This window comes from Panthera pardus, unplaced genomic scaffold, assembly GCF_024362965.1.
Source record: "Panthera pardus isolate Hobbes unplaced genomic scaffold, ASM2436296v1 HiC_scaffold_15, whole genome shotgun sequence".
In the NCBI taxonomy this organism is placed as follows: Eukaryota; Metazoa; Chordata; class Mammalia; order Carnivora; family Felidae; genus Panthera; species Panthera pardus.
The window spans coordinates 27786270-27802982 of NW_026526710.1; the positions used below are offsets into that span (position 1 = coordinate 27786270).

At 41.4% G+C, this 16713-nt stretch overlaps 1 protein-coding gene across 10 annotated transcripts in view; it reads right to left on the reverse strand.

Moving 5' to 3' along the window:
- PIEZO2 (piezo type mechanosensitive ion channel component 2) overlaps nucleotides 1-16713 on the reverse strand; it is a 468071-nt gene that overhangs the window by 132120 nt on the left and 319238 nt on the right. For 8 of the 10 annotated variants that reach the window (XM_053902379.1, XM_053902378.1, XM_053902380.1 and 5 more), the window contains exons 8-9: nucleotides 5078-5240; nucleotides 2141-2260 (exon numbers count right to left, since the gene is read on the reverse strand). In XM_053902379.1, coding sequence (XP_053758354.1) covers nucleotides 2141-2260; nucleotides 5078-5240 — 283 coding nt within the window. The remainder of the gene's footprint in view (nucleotides 1-2140; nucleotides 2261-5077; nucleotides 5241-16713) is intronic. The other 2 variants (XM_053902383.1, XM_053902382.1) reach the window with 1 other exon arrangement.

Below are 16713 nucleotides of genomic sequence, written 5' to 3' on the forward strand. Positions count from 1 at the left end.
CAAACAGTTGTATTTAAAAAAACCAAACAGCGAAAAAAGTGGTATTATTTTATACTTTTGCGTATCTTTTTAATATCTGGCATAAATGAAGACAGCTGGATTCTCATATCTGTTCGTGTGCTCAATCTGCCATGAGGTGTTATTCTGGCTGAAGTATATGGGGAAAATTTGGCTTCAGCGACCTATGCAGTTGGAAAAGGAAAGAGTATTTCAAAAGTCTAGCCAGGCAATTGTGGGCAGTTTTTTTTGGTTTGTTTTGTTTTTAATACTACACCAAACTCAACAAGTGGTAGTAACCGGAAGATTAGTTGCAACATGGAATCTGAAAGTCTATCAGTGAACTTTTTACACTCTGTTGCCTTAAAGTCCAATGATGTATTTCACGTGTTGGTGATTTGCTCCAGTGAGTTATACAGTCTCCCAAATACTGACACATTTTGTTACACAATATTTAAAACACACACGTGTTAATATCACCACTGATCTCATCAGAGAGGTGCTCAGTATTGGGAAGTTTTCCAGCTCCGAAGAGTGGACGCAAGTTTTCTAATATTCTAATTTTCACTCATAAGTTCAAGTGTTACCATTGGCAGTAAGTGCTGTCTGTTGCGTGCCTTGAAGTGATGGGCTCACTTCTCTTCTTTTCCAGTAACTATCTGCCAAATACCCATCCCTGAATCACCATAATTTGTCTCCTAGCAGCTCTGTCAAGTGAATCTGGTGTGCGGTGGGCAACGGCTAGTTCAGTTCATGCTTCCTACAACCAGCCAAGTGCTTTTCGTCAAGATGGTCATCACACGTTTGCAGGTGGTACTTTGTGGCGACTTCCCTTTTTACCACATGGGATATTAAACAGATGTGAGCTCTGATGTGGAGATTTAAAAAAAGAACTGGTAACTATTTCTGGTTCATCAAAGATATTCTTTTTTTTTAATTAATTTTATTTCATCAAGGATATCCTTAAATGAAATTGGCCTTCCTGCTCTGATTTCTGTGAGTGCGTGGTGGGGAAGGGCAGGACCGCGGCTGTAGGGTTTCGTGCCACGGCCTCGGTCTGTGTTTTTGTGTCATCAGAACAAAGGTCAGCACAGGGGGAAAAGGCACATATTTTAAATATTATTTCAAAAGTAGTTTTGAACTTGTGGATCCCTGTGAGGGTCTCAGGGATCCCCGGCGCTCCACAGACCTCAATTTGAAAAACTCCTGAGCCATCCTCTATCGCTATCTGTCCTTAGTAAAAGGGCCAGGATAACCTGACACATGACGTGATGAGAGAGAGAGAAAGGTCCCTGGAAATCCTCACACATCTAAGGGAACCACATGTACTCCGCACAACTGTCTGCTGTCTTAAGCAGCCCATTCATTGTGTAGCCCTCTCCCTTGATATGACATGACATGACATGACAGCCATGCTTAGAATAAGAAAGACCATGTGCCTTAGGGAAACTAGCCTGCCACCAAATACGTCAGAGAATCTACTCCTCAATTCTCTAACATGCCAGGAAGTAAATGCTTTGTGTTTGTCATTACCACGTTACAAATGGGCAATTTTTAACAAGTCAATATGGCGCTGAGTTGAGTTCAAAATGGTCAATAAATAATCAAAAGGTTACATGAATTACCCATTGTGACTCACTTTTCCTCATCAACCCATACTGTTGCCTCAGAGTGGTAGGAGACACTTAATCATATTCGTATCGACTGTTTTGTTCTTCTCTAAGTGGTTACTTGAGTTATTATTGGGGCTACCTGATAGAGTGAAATCATTTTCTGCAATGTATTTCAACACTAAGACTTTCCCTGCCGGTTGGATTGCTTTGTTATATTTTGTTAGTTTAAAATACAAAGTTTTTTTAAATTAAGAACAATCTTTCTTTTTAGGATTAAGAGACTTCAGTAGAAAGTGCTGCAATATAAAATGGTGTTCTCATGGGTATTATGGAACCATGTATTTCCTTCAGAAGCACTGGGTTCTCCTCTCTGAATAGAGCGCTCTGCTCTCGAGACATCAAAATCAAACTATTTCTATAAACTATGAGCAATCTGACTTTGCACGTGATACATGGCTCAGGTTCAGCAACATTAACACAAAAGTAGCAAAATTAGTTAGGAAAACGGAAACGGATTTCTTGTGGCTTACTTTTCTCTCATCCGTTGGGTACTGTGTGGCATACCACAGGCTTCGCCTCCTCTCAGCTGTTATTTGGATGGGGCTACAAGCCAGGGCTCTGTCCTCTTCTTTGGTCCTGTCATCCTGCACCTAAGACACAGAATAACCCACAGGGCCAGCTCTGCTTCCTGGAGCAGTTCCCTCTGTGGCTTGGGCGACCCAGAGAGAGCTTTTCATCTTTGCTCCAGTTTTTAAATTAATGTATACAATATGTGGGGTTTTATCAAGACGCTTTGGGCATGACACCAATACCACCCTGTAAATGCTAAGCACATCAATGTTAAATGTTCCTGATCCCTCCTAGGCCCCGTAAATCACAGAGATACACTTCAATGTTAAATAGCCACAGCTTCTCGCTGTGTATTCCAAACTGTAGTAGAAGGCAGCTATGTACAGGGTTCTTAAAGGAAGAACTTCCAAAAAAGTGCTCAATGAACTATGTAAGCCATCCATGGACAGTCTTTAATTAAGAAGAAATTTATTAAAGGTGGAATCATCTAGAGCTTATACACATGAGTAAGGAAGAACATATCTAATGCACAAAACTGTCACCTTGCCTTATGGGACACTGGCCTAAATTAGGCAACTGGTCTAGAAGAGATGATGATGATGGAGAGAGTGTAAGGGGCAGAATACACTGGGTGCTTTTGTATGGTTTCTGAACAAAAGTGCTCCAAAAAAGGGCTTTAACACACCGTTGACACCGGAGGGCAGGAAGGGAACCTAGCCTTAGTGCCCAATTTCCTGGTTCTAGTGTGCCAGGGTAGAGTAGCCATGGGGAGCACCCAAATGCCCTGGTGGGAGCCCATATATTATTTAACTCTCGACACCTGTTTCTGTCTGTCTCTCTCTCTCTCTCTCTCTCTCTCTCTCTCTCTCTCAAACATGCATCATAGACTTTTACCTCAGGACTCACATTTGATAGCTGACATTTTTCATGAAGGGTGCCAGGTCATCTGGAACTATGATATAACCAGCCATCTGTCTTCCATCAGTGCCTCAATGACAAAGTGCTGTGTCCCAGCACATTTAAAATATAGGCCCCTTGAAATGTTGACACTGGTATGAATTAGGCCCTGTTCTCCACACACCCTTCTAGACACTGTGGTCTGTAATCTTGCTATTAACTCTACCTTCCTTCATCCCCAGATGGCCCAAGACTGAGGAAGCCAAATGTCTCTTGGGCCTATGGGACTATAATGCGGCCTTCGCCCACTATGGAAGCATGACAACAGGGGTCACATGCTCCTGGCATGCTGGGGGTGCTGAGATACCCCCCAGAGAAAGTGAAGGACACCTGTGACTCTTATTAACTTGAATGCCTTAATTTCCATCCCTCATTGGACACTGTTCAGAGACCATCTCCGTAACATATTTTAATTTCTTTTGTACCCACTTTCATTTGTGCAATGTGCACACCCTTTACCTTCTGTGTGTTTGTGGATGAAATGAACACAATGACTTCACTTGAGAGCATTTTACTGGCACACTCAAACTTTGAGGAGAGAACTGGAGGAAACTGTGACCATAAAATGATGGAGATCCCTTATGACCCCAGAAAACATTTTGTTACATGAAGCCGCTATCGATGGCCCAAAGAAAGACACCATATGAGAATCCTGTGAACAAGGCTGCCTCTGTGGCCCTTGGGTCTGCCTGCCCAGTGGGGACAATGGATCACCGGTGGGGCACAGGACAGCGTCCCATTTCTGCAGGGAGCAGTTCTGCTGGGGACGGACGAGACACACGTCTCACCCAGTTCCACTGTGCTATGTGACTTGGATCCCACTTACTTGTTTGGACGGCTTTTTCTCTTCTGGAACGTCCAGTTCCGCTGGGGCACCTTGCCTAGGGCGATACTCTATGCCTGGCCCCCAGCTTCATGTCTGAGAGCGTTGGCTTTCAATAAATATTTGCTGTCTGCCTGTCAGATGAACTGAATGGATGTGTAGATACAGTCTTGTGGGTGTGAACACAGAAAAGGCCCTAACCTAGAAGTGACAGGAGAGGAGGCGTGACTTCACGCAGATGGGCTTCCAGTCAGTGAGCTCCCCCCGCCCCCCAGAAGGTGCTGGATGAGAGGTGTGACCATCCTTGTCTACACTACTTTCCTGCCTCATGTGCCAACAAGCTCCCTTACAACTGAGCTTCTTATAGTCAATTATGGGGAAAAATGAAAGGGGCTGAAGTTTTCTGTCACCAAAAAAGGAAAAGAGAGAAGCTATCCAGACTCTCTGGTCCTGCCCTCAAAAGTGCCTTGCCCTTGTTAATACCTCACAGGAATAAATCACTCTTCTGTCGTGCCTGGAGGAGACCCCCAAGTCCCCATGCCTCACAGTGGGGTACTAGAAGGCTACAGGCCCTGCTGAGAGCTGGGGTGTCCCTATCCCATCCTCAGACGTTAGAGGTCAGAGAAGTTTCTGAAACTCCAGTCACCATGATAACAGGCTGTGTAGTCACTGAAGCTCTCGCTTTGCTGTCAAACATGAGTTTGAATCTGATTTCTACCACTCAGACCAATGGACCTCTCTAACCTCGTTCTCTTCATCTCCAAGATGGGTATGATACTATTCTAATTCTTTCAGAGTTATGCAGTGAATTCAGTGAGATAATGTCTATGGACAGCCCATCGTATGGCATTAAGTGCTCAATGCAAATGTCTTCCATTCTCCTCACCAGGGACCATTCTCAGCAGCACGTGGTGATGTATTGAAGAGACCAGGCTTTGTTACGAGAGCACTTGCATTTGCATAGTGCTCTGTGCTGAAATAAGGCACCAGAACTAGAACACTCCAGTTGTTTTGGAATATAGCATTGACCGCTCAGTAGTTAGTAGCAATGAGCCACTTCTCCTGGAGTTTCCAGGTTCCTTGGCATATCAGATCACCAAAACCTTTTTATCCTTACAAGGGGTTCCTGTAGCCAGATGCGGATCAGAGTTGCCAGCGTATAGTACATCACCAGCAGGACTATGGGGTTGGCATGGTGATACCATGACAGGTCTGGGTTTGCTACGATCTTCCACGTGCTGGAACAGTCCGTTTGAATGACTGATTTGATACCAAACAACCTGTTTAAAAACAAAGAAAAATATCAGAAAAATACAATAAACTATATGTCCCTAACATAAAATAAAAGCAGGTTTTTGGGGGCGCTGGGGTGACTCAGTCGGTTGAGTGTCTGACTTTGGCTCAGGTCATGATCTCGCAGTTCGTGGGTTCCAGCCCCGCGTCGGGCTCTGTGCTGACAGCTCAGAGCCTGGAACTGCTTCAGATTCTGTGTCTCCCTCTCTCTCCGCCCCTCCCCTGCTCGAGCTCTGTCTCTCTCTCTCTCAAGAATAAATAAACATTACAAAAAATTAAAAAAAAATCTTGTTTTTAATATACTCATGAGCTAGTCCTAGGTTAATCCACCCTACTCTAGATATTTCATTACTCTTATATATACAACTACATCTTTATTAGTTTTAATTTCTTTAATTTTTTTTTGTTTGTTTTTTGAGAGAGAGACAGACCATGAGCAGGGGAGGGGCAGAGAGAGAGGGAGACACAGAATCCAAAGCAAGCTCCAGGCTCTGGGCTGTTAGCACAGAGCCCGACGTGGGTCTTGAACCCACGGACCGTGAGATCATGACCTGAGATGAAGTCGGACACTTAACCAACTGAACCACCCAGGTCCCCCTATACAACTACATCTTTAAATGACATATGTATGCATGTACATAATATACATATAAAATATACATCCTGAAATCATACACACACACACACACACACACACACACACACACGTGTGTGTGTGTGTGTGTGTGTGTGTGTGTGTGTTAGTATGTGTGCATGTGTGCAAAATCGATGCCAATATTGTTTTAATACTGGTTGAAAAATCTAATACTATCTAATCCAATACTATGTAATATTAATACCATTAATCTAAGTCCTTGCTCCTTTTAAAAATTTACATTTAAAAATATTATTTATTTTTGGGAGAGTGCAAGTGGGGACGGGACAGAGGGGGACAGAAGATCTGAGGAGGACTCTGCATTGACAGGTTGACAGTGGTGAGCCCAGTGTGGGGCTCGAACTCACGAAGCACAAGATCATGACCTGAGTCGAAGTCGGATGCTCATCTGACTGAGCCACCCAGGTGCCCCTAGAAATTTACATTTTAATTGCCATTCAGCCCTATTAAATCCCCGCATTACTGAAATGTCAAGTATGTGGTAACATGTTACTAAGTTCAGCTAAATGAGCACTTACTTTGTTTTTAGCAGGATTTAGCATTAGCTCTTCAGCTAATGCTGATGTTATTGGGCAAATATTGAAATTGGACTCAGTTCTGTGATTCAGTCATAAAAGCCAGATTATTATATACTAGAGTTTCTGGAAGATACGTTTCTGTCAAATTTTATTTATGGGCAATTTATCTTAAAGCCTTATAATTAATTCTTTATTTTGAAATATAACTTTATGAGGCTTATTAAATTTTGAAATGATTTTATGTTATTTCTACTATATAACAGAATGAATCTGATTAGATATTGGGAAATTATATAGACATGATTCATTTAGAAATTCACTTTATATGGACTTTTTCTAAGAAAGGATTTTACAAAATGAATAAAACTTTTACATGAAATGAGTCTCGTATGTCTCTCGGTGCCTGGGCGGCTCTGTCGGTTAAATGTCCTTGATTTTGGCTCAAGTCATGATCTCATGGTTCATGAGATCAAGCCCCGCCGTTGGGCTCTGTGCTGACAGCATGGAGCCTGCTTGGGATTCTCTCTCCCTCTCTTGCTCTCTGCCCCTCCCTCTGCTCACGTGAGCTCTCCCTCTCAAAATAAATAAATAACCATTAAAAAAACACAAAAAGTGAGTTTCATGTCTTTCTACTGTTTGTATCTTTCATATGTGAACTTCCTTTAATTTTTAAGTTACATTCTTCATTCAGTTATAAGCTCTTCAAGGACTGCATGCCCATCACTCGTAAAACCACGTGGAAAACCTCTCAGGGCTACTACTGTTTTCTCTTACGAGGCTAGTGCCGTATTAGTGAATTGTTCGACATAGATTTTAAAGAGAGCTAAATAGAAACTAAACTTTCTTCAATTTTATCAGAAAAAAATAAGTTAACTAGAACTTGCTCTTCCTATAGGTCTTTTCTTCCCAAGTCTAGGCAGATTTTTTTACAGTTAGCATTAGAAAGAAAATTTCCTGCTAACAAAACTTATGTCCCTCTTAGAGTGGTAGAACACTGGGAAATTGTTTTTGCAGTCCCAGATTAAAACGTCAATTTCTTGTATACAGTGCACAGAACTGAAAGTGTTTACATTTAGAATCAATTGTTAGCTGAAAGTCTCTGTTTTAACGAAGCGGTAGGTTTCAGCCCCCAAGTCTCTCGTCTTCCTGTCCCACAGCTAGCACACATGCTAGAAATGACCTCCTCGATCATCAGTTTCCAAATACCTGTCTTGCCCCATCTGAAAGTCTGTAGGGATTTCTGCAGCTGTCTGTAAACTGAACCACGTGCCTCCTAAAAGACTTGGTATCACATCGAGACCCCACACCTTACCGTTGATATCATAGTTTATTCCAAACTGATTTTGCACATTTTATAAGAATACTGAGAATCAGTCTCACGTTTTGTACAATGAGTACAGACTAACAGACATGGATACAAGCTACAGAATGACTGACTGTTGTACTTGTAAGGAACTTTTTCTAACAGAGCTATGGAAATATCATTAAGACCTAAGAGTTCTCTTTTCTTGCAAGAAAGAAATAATTTTTTTTAATTTAAGTAGGCTAGCTCCTATAGAAAGAATTCCTATACAAGATGGGAAGTTTGTACTTCAAGTTTCATATCCTGTCTGGTGCTAAAATTCTAGGAGGCTGTGCAACATCCAACTGTTATTTGACTTGCTTATTAGCTTTTTATTGGGAACCTCACATAGTCCAGAATTGCTTCGTAGTACTGATGATACAAAGAAAAGTGAAACCGAAGGGCCTTGCCTCCAGGAAGTGACTCTTGATCTAACCGCAGTGATGTAACGTGACATGCTCCTTTGGGAGAGCAAGATGTGACAGAAACCTTTCCTGTCTGTGGCTGTTTCTGTCTGGGAAGGGTAGTCAGGAAGAAGAATGTGGCATGTCAAGATAGTCCAAAAAGGGGAGATGAGTAAATGAGAGAAAAGAGGAGTCCTGTATAATGGCCAGGCTGTGGGACTGGGCTGGGAAGAGAGAGAAACTGGGCACAGTGAGAAGAGCACCCTATTTTTTGTTACGGAAGCATCATTGGATATTTATAAGCTTCCTCCTGTCTTGATGATTCCCACACAACTGCTAGTGCCCTTGCAGTAGCCCTAGTTCAAACTGGTTGAATAAAAGTATCTGTATTGTTTCTCAGTCATTAAAGTATGTAAAAATGACTATCTTTTATCTCTCTCTCCATAGAAATGTCTCTTTGCCAGAGAAGTATATGATGACACAACTTTGGAGTAATGAATTCCTGTTTACTGCTTATTTAGAAGCAGAAAGATAAAGCTTCTCAGATCTTCTGTGTATTTGGACTATCCTTGGACCCCAGGCCGGGTCTATCAATAACAGATGGGAGTGCATTTGGTAGATGGCTCGCAGTGTCTGAAAATCCAGTTCCTTGTAAAGCCTAATGGAATTGGGGGTGGGCAGAGGGTGTAAGCACGTGGACAAAGAAAGGACATTTTCCTGGCGATTTTATGCTAACTGCTTAAGATCTCACAAACTCTTCTAGTTTTCAGAGTACGGCTAGAGACAGCTTCCTGTGTGATAGTCAATTCCCAGTGGAAACAGATCAGCCTCTTGGGCTACACACTCCTGGCTTGGTATCTGGCCAGTCTTGCTCTATTTCACTCCCAACATCCTGTCCACAGAACAGGTCCTCAGCTTCTCTTCCTGCACAATTACAACGTAAAGGGCAGTCTCTAGTTTCTCTCCCTTCCACAGCATGACCATTCCCAGAGTAACCTTCAAGAAGGTTCGGGTTCAGCATGCCACCTTCCCCTTCCTACTTCCTATTCATTCACTGCCTGGAGAATACCCCCAAATGCCAGCAAAGTATTGCGCGCGTTAGCAGCCAGGTCTCCTCTCCTTTCTCCCTGACGCCATCAACCCAAGCTGCACTAGACTATATGGGGGTTATCGTAAAATGTTGGTCCCCTTGGTCTTGCTACTTCTTGTTTTACCAGGGTTATTTCCAGGTAGTTGTGACTTTTTGGGGGGGATTGCCAAATCAATGATTGAGGTGTATGTGCCAGGTAAGCGTTGTCCACTCCTTGGCAATGCAAATCCAAGGTAGCAGGCCAGGCAGGGTTCACAGACTCTCAGACAGATATCTCTCTGGACAACTCCAGGACAAGCCCCACCCCAACCGTATCTCATAATCTATACATATCCATGTATTCCTTCCATGTATGCTCATCCACCTTGAATTATTGCAGAGGTCCCCCAGGATACCAGTGGCCAGGAATACATAATTATATTACCACCATAGCCCATCCCCTGAACCCTCATGCTAATTTATGGTAGTTGTTTTTGCTGAAAGCATCAATTCTTGATTCTTTCTTTTGGCCCAGATGGTCTCTACAGTATATGTGAATTAATACTCCAAAACCAATCTCCATCCCTCTTCATTTTGGCTTCTTTTTCCTATTCCTTTCTGTTTTGGTGGGATAACCTTGATATCATCAAGGCCTAGCTCTTGGGAGCTAGGGAACCAACCTCTGGGAAATGTATGATTTCTAACTGGAATAAATTTGTCCTTCCCAGTGTATCCACAATAACTATTGTAGTCATGGTTTGTAATTGCATTATTGTTAGCTTATGTGCTTATGTCTCTGCCCAGCTCGATTCTACTTTCTTCAAAAAAGGATACGTGGGGGCGCCTGGGTGGCTCAGTCACTTGGACATCCGACTTCAGCTCAGGTCATGATCTCGCAGTCCGTGGGTTCAAGCCCCGCATTGGGCTCTGTGCTGACAGCTCAAAGCCTGGAGCCTGCTTCAGAATCTGTGTCTCCCTCCCTCTCTGCCCCGCACCGCCCCCCCCACTCATGCTCTGTCTCTCTCACTCTTAAAAATGAATAAATGTTAAAAAATTTAAAAAAAAAGGGTATGTGTTTTGCCACCTTGCTTTGATGGATGTGCCTAGTGTATAGCAAGTATTAAGTGTAAGCTTACTGAGTTGAATTAAAAGCACTAAACACTAAGTTATACCATAAAGTTATCATAGGCGACCATGGTTATATAGGAGAAGTAGAGACTAAGGGATAGCAAAGTTCCTCCTTTGGAAAAAGAAAAAGAGAAAGACAGGATGGAAAGGAACTATATCACATGTGCATTCTAGAATTTTAGAGAAACATTGCTGTGGCTTAGGCCACACCATCCATGATTTTAGTGCCCTTGGTCCGGGAAATAAGAACACAGAATAAGAGCATAACAAAGGCATCACAAGAACACTTTCGCTAAACAATATCTTGCATCATATGGAACGGATAATTATTTTTGTTCCCTACAGTTGCCAAGAAGAATCTTGAACTTCACCTTTTGGATGGATCAATAATTAAATGTATATAGTCAAGAAGTAACTTTTTTTTCAGCCCAAGAGCTCTCCAATTAAGAAGCAATGAGAGATTCAAATATCCAATAAGAGAAAAATATGGAGCAGCCTGGATGGTTCCTTCAAGACCCCCAAATTGCACTTTACTCAGCTTATTATGTCTAAAAATTCATTCCAAGCCTTTTGCTAGAAGAGGACATCACAGCTACAGGAAGTGTCTCTGACCACAGCCCTTTGGTTATTCTTCCCCTGCCCCAGTGTGCAGCTGACTCTCTCAGCTCCATTGGGGCTCTGGGGGCTCACTGTCAATGCCTCTCCACCTGCCAGGGAGCACTTGCTTTGCACTTTTTTCCTCTGCCTCCAAAGCACTCATAACATCTGAAAGCATTCGGTGAATGTGAATTGGCAGCATATTTGTTCTGATTCACACATGTCGGCAACTTTATAAAAACTCCACCTGTTTTCAGGTTTACTCCAGACCATATCTGTTTGGTCGCTAGTCATATAGACACCCAGCAATTTGAAAAAAAAAAAAACAAAAAAACCCACTATGTAATACTGAAAAAAATACCACGTTTTAAAAACAATTTATTTGTGGTAAAATACACATAACATAAAAATTTTCATCTTAAATGTTTAAGGGTCCAGTGCAGTCATATTAACTATACACGCAGGGCTCTGCAACCAATCTCGAGAACTATTTCATCGTGCAAAACTGCAACTCTGTACCTGTTAAACGATAACTCCCTATTCCCCCCTTCCCACAGCTCGTGGCACCTAACCATTCTAATTTCTGTCCCTATGGATATGACTTCTCTAGGTACCTCATACACATGGAATCATGTAGTATGTGTCCTTTGTGTCTGGCTCATTTCACTGAGCATTATGTCCTCAAGGTTCATCCATGTTGTAGCATGCATCGTAATTTCCCTCCTTTTTGAGGTCGAAGAATATTCCATTGTATGTATAGACCATATTTTATTTATCCATTTCTTTATAGATGGACATTTTTCCCTTTAAATAATTATAAATAATGCTGCTATGACCACACATGTACAATTCTCTCTTCAAGTCCTCGCTTTCAATTCTTTTGGACATATACACAGAAGTAGGACTGCTGGATCATATGGTAATTCTATCTGCAATTTTTTGAGGAACCTTCGAACCTTCCATCATGGCTGTGCCATTTTACATTCCCGCCAACAGAGCAGAAGGGCTCTAGTTTCCCCATATCATTCCCAACACTTGTTATTTTCTATTTTTTGATAGTAGCCATCCTAATGGGTGTGAGGTTGGGCAACACACTTTTTATCTAGCCTTTTCCTCTCCAGAGCTCAGGGCTCTTTATCATCTAGACCTCTTATGATACAGGGAGGCATATCCTTCAGTTAAATAAACACTGCTAACTAGAATGGATTAGTACACAGTTAGGTTGATAGAAGCCTGGGCAGGTTTTAAATCCTCTTATGAAACCAGGGAATCTATTCTTTCCAACTAGAGTAAAATGACTGTTTTGGGGTAACAACTGTCTGGAGAAACTATCTTTTAACAATCTTCGCATTTTAAACTTAGATCCTTTAATGAAAATAAATGGGGGACTGAATGGAGGGAAGAAATAGAGAGGGAAGGAGAGGAAGCTATTTCTCAGGGAGTTTGCGTGCCAAGTGCAGGCTGTAGAGCAGAAACCAAGCTCAGAAAGGAGGAGGCTTCCTAAAGAATCCGCGCAGCTCCATCAAGATGAAGATTTTCACATTGTCAGAACTCCAGGGTGCTCAGCCATTTCTATTCTCACTCAGACTTCTCCCCTTCCCTGCTAAGGAGTTTGATGGCAGATGCCAAGGGTCCCAGTGCTCACTATGGAGAGCCCCCATGCTGAGTATTGTGGAGGTTCACGAAATACAAGAAGCCAACCAGCGGTCATTATCACTGACAAGTTGTACACACTTACCTGACTCAGGTGAGTATCCAGGAACAAGTAGCAAGTAGAATTCAAAGAGGGAAAGGTGAAGCCTCATCTCTGTAAACCAGTCGGGGTTCAGAGGGAAGCACAGAGCCTTTGAGTATAAAGCCAGCCATAACCACAGCTGCCCAGAAAAGGTCTTCGGGGACCTGACACTTTACACAAACATGGGTACCCTAAAGAAGCTTGTGGAAGTAACGCAGGGGAAAATCACCAACCGCCTAAAAATAACTGACTTTTCTTTTTCTTCCATCTCTGCCTACTCTTTCCCGATTCTAAGGACCATAAGTCTAAGGGTAACAAAATGTGGGTTTATTTTTTATTTTTAAAAATTTTTTATGTTTATTTCTGAGACAGAGAGAGACAGAGCATGAGTGGGGGAGGGGCAGAGAGAGAGGGAGACACGGAATCAGAAGCAGGCTCTGAGCTGTCAGCACGGAGCCTGGTTTGGGGCTCGAACTCACAAACCGTGAGATCATGACCTTGAGCCGAAGTCGGTCGCTCAATCGACTGAGCCACCCAGGCGCCCCAATGTGGGTTTATTTTTAAAGGTTAAAAAAATGTGATGAAGAGTCAGTGGTATATATTCTATAATATTTTGATTATAAAATGAATCCCTTGAATTAAATGGCCTTACCATGAACTCATAATAAACTTGAAAATAATCAAAAGCTATAGGGCTAATGGAAAGAACAGGAATATATGTAAAGACTCACATCCTGCCTCAATTATCAGCTGTGTGACCTTGCATATGGCCTTTAACTTTTTTGAGCCTCAATTTCTTCACATGGAAAATGAGGCTAGTAAATATGTATCTTTAAAAAATATTTTCTATGTTTATTTATTTATTTATTTAGAGAGAGAGAGAGCACGTACAAGCAGGGGAGAGACAGAAAGAGAGAGAGAGGATCTCAAGCAGGCCCCATGCTTTCAGTGCAGAGTCCAATGTGGGGCTCGATCCCATGAACTGGGAAATCATGACCTGAGCCGAAACCAGGAGCCAGACGCTCAACCGACTGAGCCACCCAGGCGCCCTGCAAATACATATCTTGAAAAGATACCGTGAGGATTAGAAATGATAGTTGTAAGACTTGGAAATACTTCTCATGCCAGTTCAACTTAGAATTGTTGAAATGGGGTTTGCAAATATCTTATGTAAAATAGTTTCAGATTGCAAGCAATATGGCCAGTACATTTCTTTTAAAATCAGACAGGTATTAATTTCTTTCTTGTATAAAAATACAGACTCAGTTCAAGCTGGAATGATATATCTATTTTTTGAACAGCGGTATATATAGCTAATATTTGGATTTGGTGATGTGAATGAGAAATAAATGGAGAATAGTTTCTTGATGGTATATTCAGGTTATAATCTAAATATTCACATATACTTTCTTCTCACACTGAGAACATACCTTTCCCGCCCCAAGGAACACCATTTCAAAATTCTACTCAGTTATACAACTCACCAGCTGGATCCCTATGTGATGCTTGGTCATTTCTTACAGTTCAAGAAATACTCCATATAGTTCTGCAAAATTGCACTGAACAGTAACACCACAACAGCAAAATCTCCCATTGGAAACATGGAATATGGACAACACACTACAGCCACCAGGCTGTAGTTATTATCAAATCCTGCTAGATGCTGGGCATGAACTGAGACATCTTCCTGCCCGGCAGACCAGTAAGTCTCTTGCTGGAAGTTCTTGGTTCCTCTCACTGGGAGGGACTTCCTTGCCCACTGTGTCTCATGACCTGTTGATCTCTGCCAATATGAATCCCATTCATTCCCCAGACCCATCTCAAATGTTGTGTGTGGTTGACATTTTGGTTTATTTAACATCTAGAGTCTTCATTTAACCACAGATCACAATGTCTTATAGTACTAGTCTTCTTTGATATGTCTGTGTACTGTATCTTAAGAGCCAATATCATGCAGTTCTTAGCATCTTCTATAGCATCTACAATAGTTTTATGAACAGCCCATACTCAGAATAATTATAAGGGTGGCCCTAAGAGTAGCCTTACTAAAACATGTTCAAGAGTAATTCAAAATATTGACTACATGTTTTAGATTTCATTCACGTAATCAATGTAAAATTAATGCCGTATTCACAAGCATTGCAAACGGTTCCAAAGACTCAGGTATGAAGCTCTTAAAATGGCTGTTTCTCCAGTCAGTTTGACACTGATTGTTCTACCAGATTCCATACCTCACTTAACAGCCCAAAGGTAAATGGTTCCAGGGTGGTTGAATCTGTGATGAATCAGTAATGTGTATTCTCTTTTCCCTGCTATTGTCCTCTCATGATTCTTCTTTCATGGGCATGACATAAGTGTTTCAGCTTCAGACAAAATATCTTCACAAAAATTCATTGAGAGGTAGAGAAAAGGGGAATCTCCTTTCCAGAGTTTTATATTTGCAGCTCTAAGTTTCTACCTAGAATCACTTCTCTGCAGTCTGCAAAACACCCTGTAATGTTTTGGATAGTGTCTGTTTCTCTAAGAATATCTTTATTTGAATTTTATTTTTTCCACCTACATCTTTCAATACAAAATTATACACTGATGGGTATAAAAAAATTTTTTTTTTATTTCTGCAGAATTTTAAAGATGTTGTCCCATTGCCTTTTGATGTACATCATTTCTGGCAAGAAGTCTGTGACAATTCTTATCATTATTGCCTTGAACCTACTGTATTTGGTACTGTATTTTGAAACCAACCACTGTGTTGGGTCACTTTTAATATTTTTCTCTGCCATGGGTATTAAAACACTTAATTATACTGCACGTTGGTGGAACTTTTTTGTGTTTGTATTGAGGTTTATGGAACTTCTTGGATTTGTGGGTTTCTATACATCACCATTTGGGGGGAACACTTGCTCATTATTTACGAAAATATTTTTTTTCTGTCCTCGTACTTTTCTAAGACTCCAATTACACTTATATCAAACCTTTTAAAACTATCCTACAGGCCACTGTGGTTCTGTTTACAACTATTAATTTTTTGATCTCTTTTCTCTCTTTGTGTTTCAGTTTGAATAGCTTCTATTACCCTGTATTTAGTTTATTGATCTTTTCTTCTGTGGTATCTAATTTGCTCTTAAGCCCATTTGATGGGTTTATTTTATCTACGGTATTTTTTTAAACCTCTCCCAGTTCCATTTGTTCTTTTTGTACATTCATTCTTTTTTTTAACGATTCCATTTCTGTCTTCTTTATGTTCATGTTCTTTAATCTTGAAAATAATTAGAAGAGCTGTTTCAAAGAGCTTGTCATTTCTAGGTCATTTCTTGATTGATTATTTTTCCTTGATTCTGTATATGTCTAATAATTTTCAACTGGATCCCGGACATTGTAAGTTTTATATTGTTGAGTGTCTGGATTTGTTTGTCTTCCTTTAAAGAATGTTGAGTTTTGTTTTGGCAGGTAGTTAAGTTCCTTGCAGATCAGTGTTATTCTAGCAGGCTTGTTCTTAAGTTTGATCACTGTGCGTGTGGAGTGGCCTTTACTGTGTAACTAGTTTAACAGGCTTTTAAAAAATATTTATTTTGAGAGAGAAAGAGAGAGAGAGAGACAGAGAAAGAGAGAGAGAGAGAGCACGAGCAGGGGAGGGTCAGAGAAAGAGGGAGAGAGAGAATCCCAAGCAGGCTCCATGCCGCCAGTGCAGAGCCCAATGTGGGGCTCAAACTCACAAACTGCCAGATCATGACCTGAAGCTGAAGTCAGACACTTAACTAACTGAACCACCCAGGTGCCCCAACAGTCAGACTTTTAACGGTTAGACTCAGCAGTCTCTCTATTCTGACTAGCTAGAACTAAAATGCTTTCCCAATCCTATCTGAGCTCCAGGAGTTACTGAGTTTATACGTTCTCAATATTTGTTCCTTCCCCCAGGAGTCTTGATTTGTCTGGTTTCATGGAGTCTCACTCTGTGCATGCACAGCTTAGAATCCAGCTAAAGTATCTGGGTGACCCCGTGCAGATTTCCAGA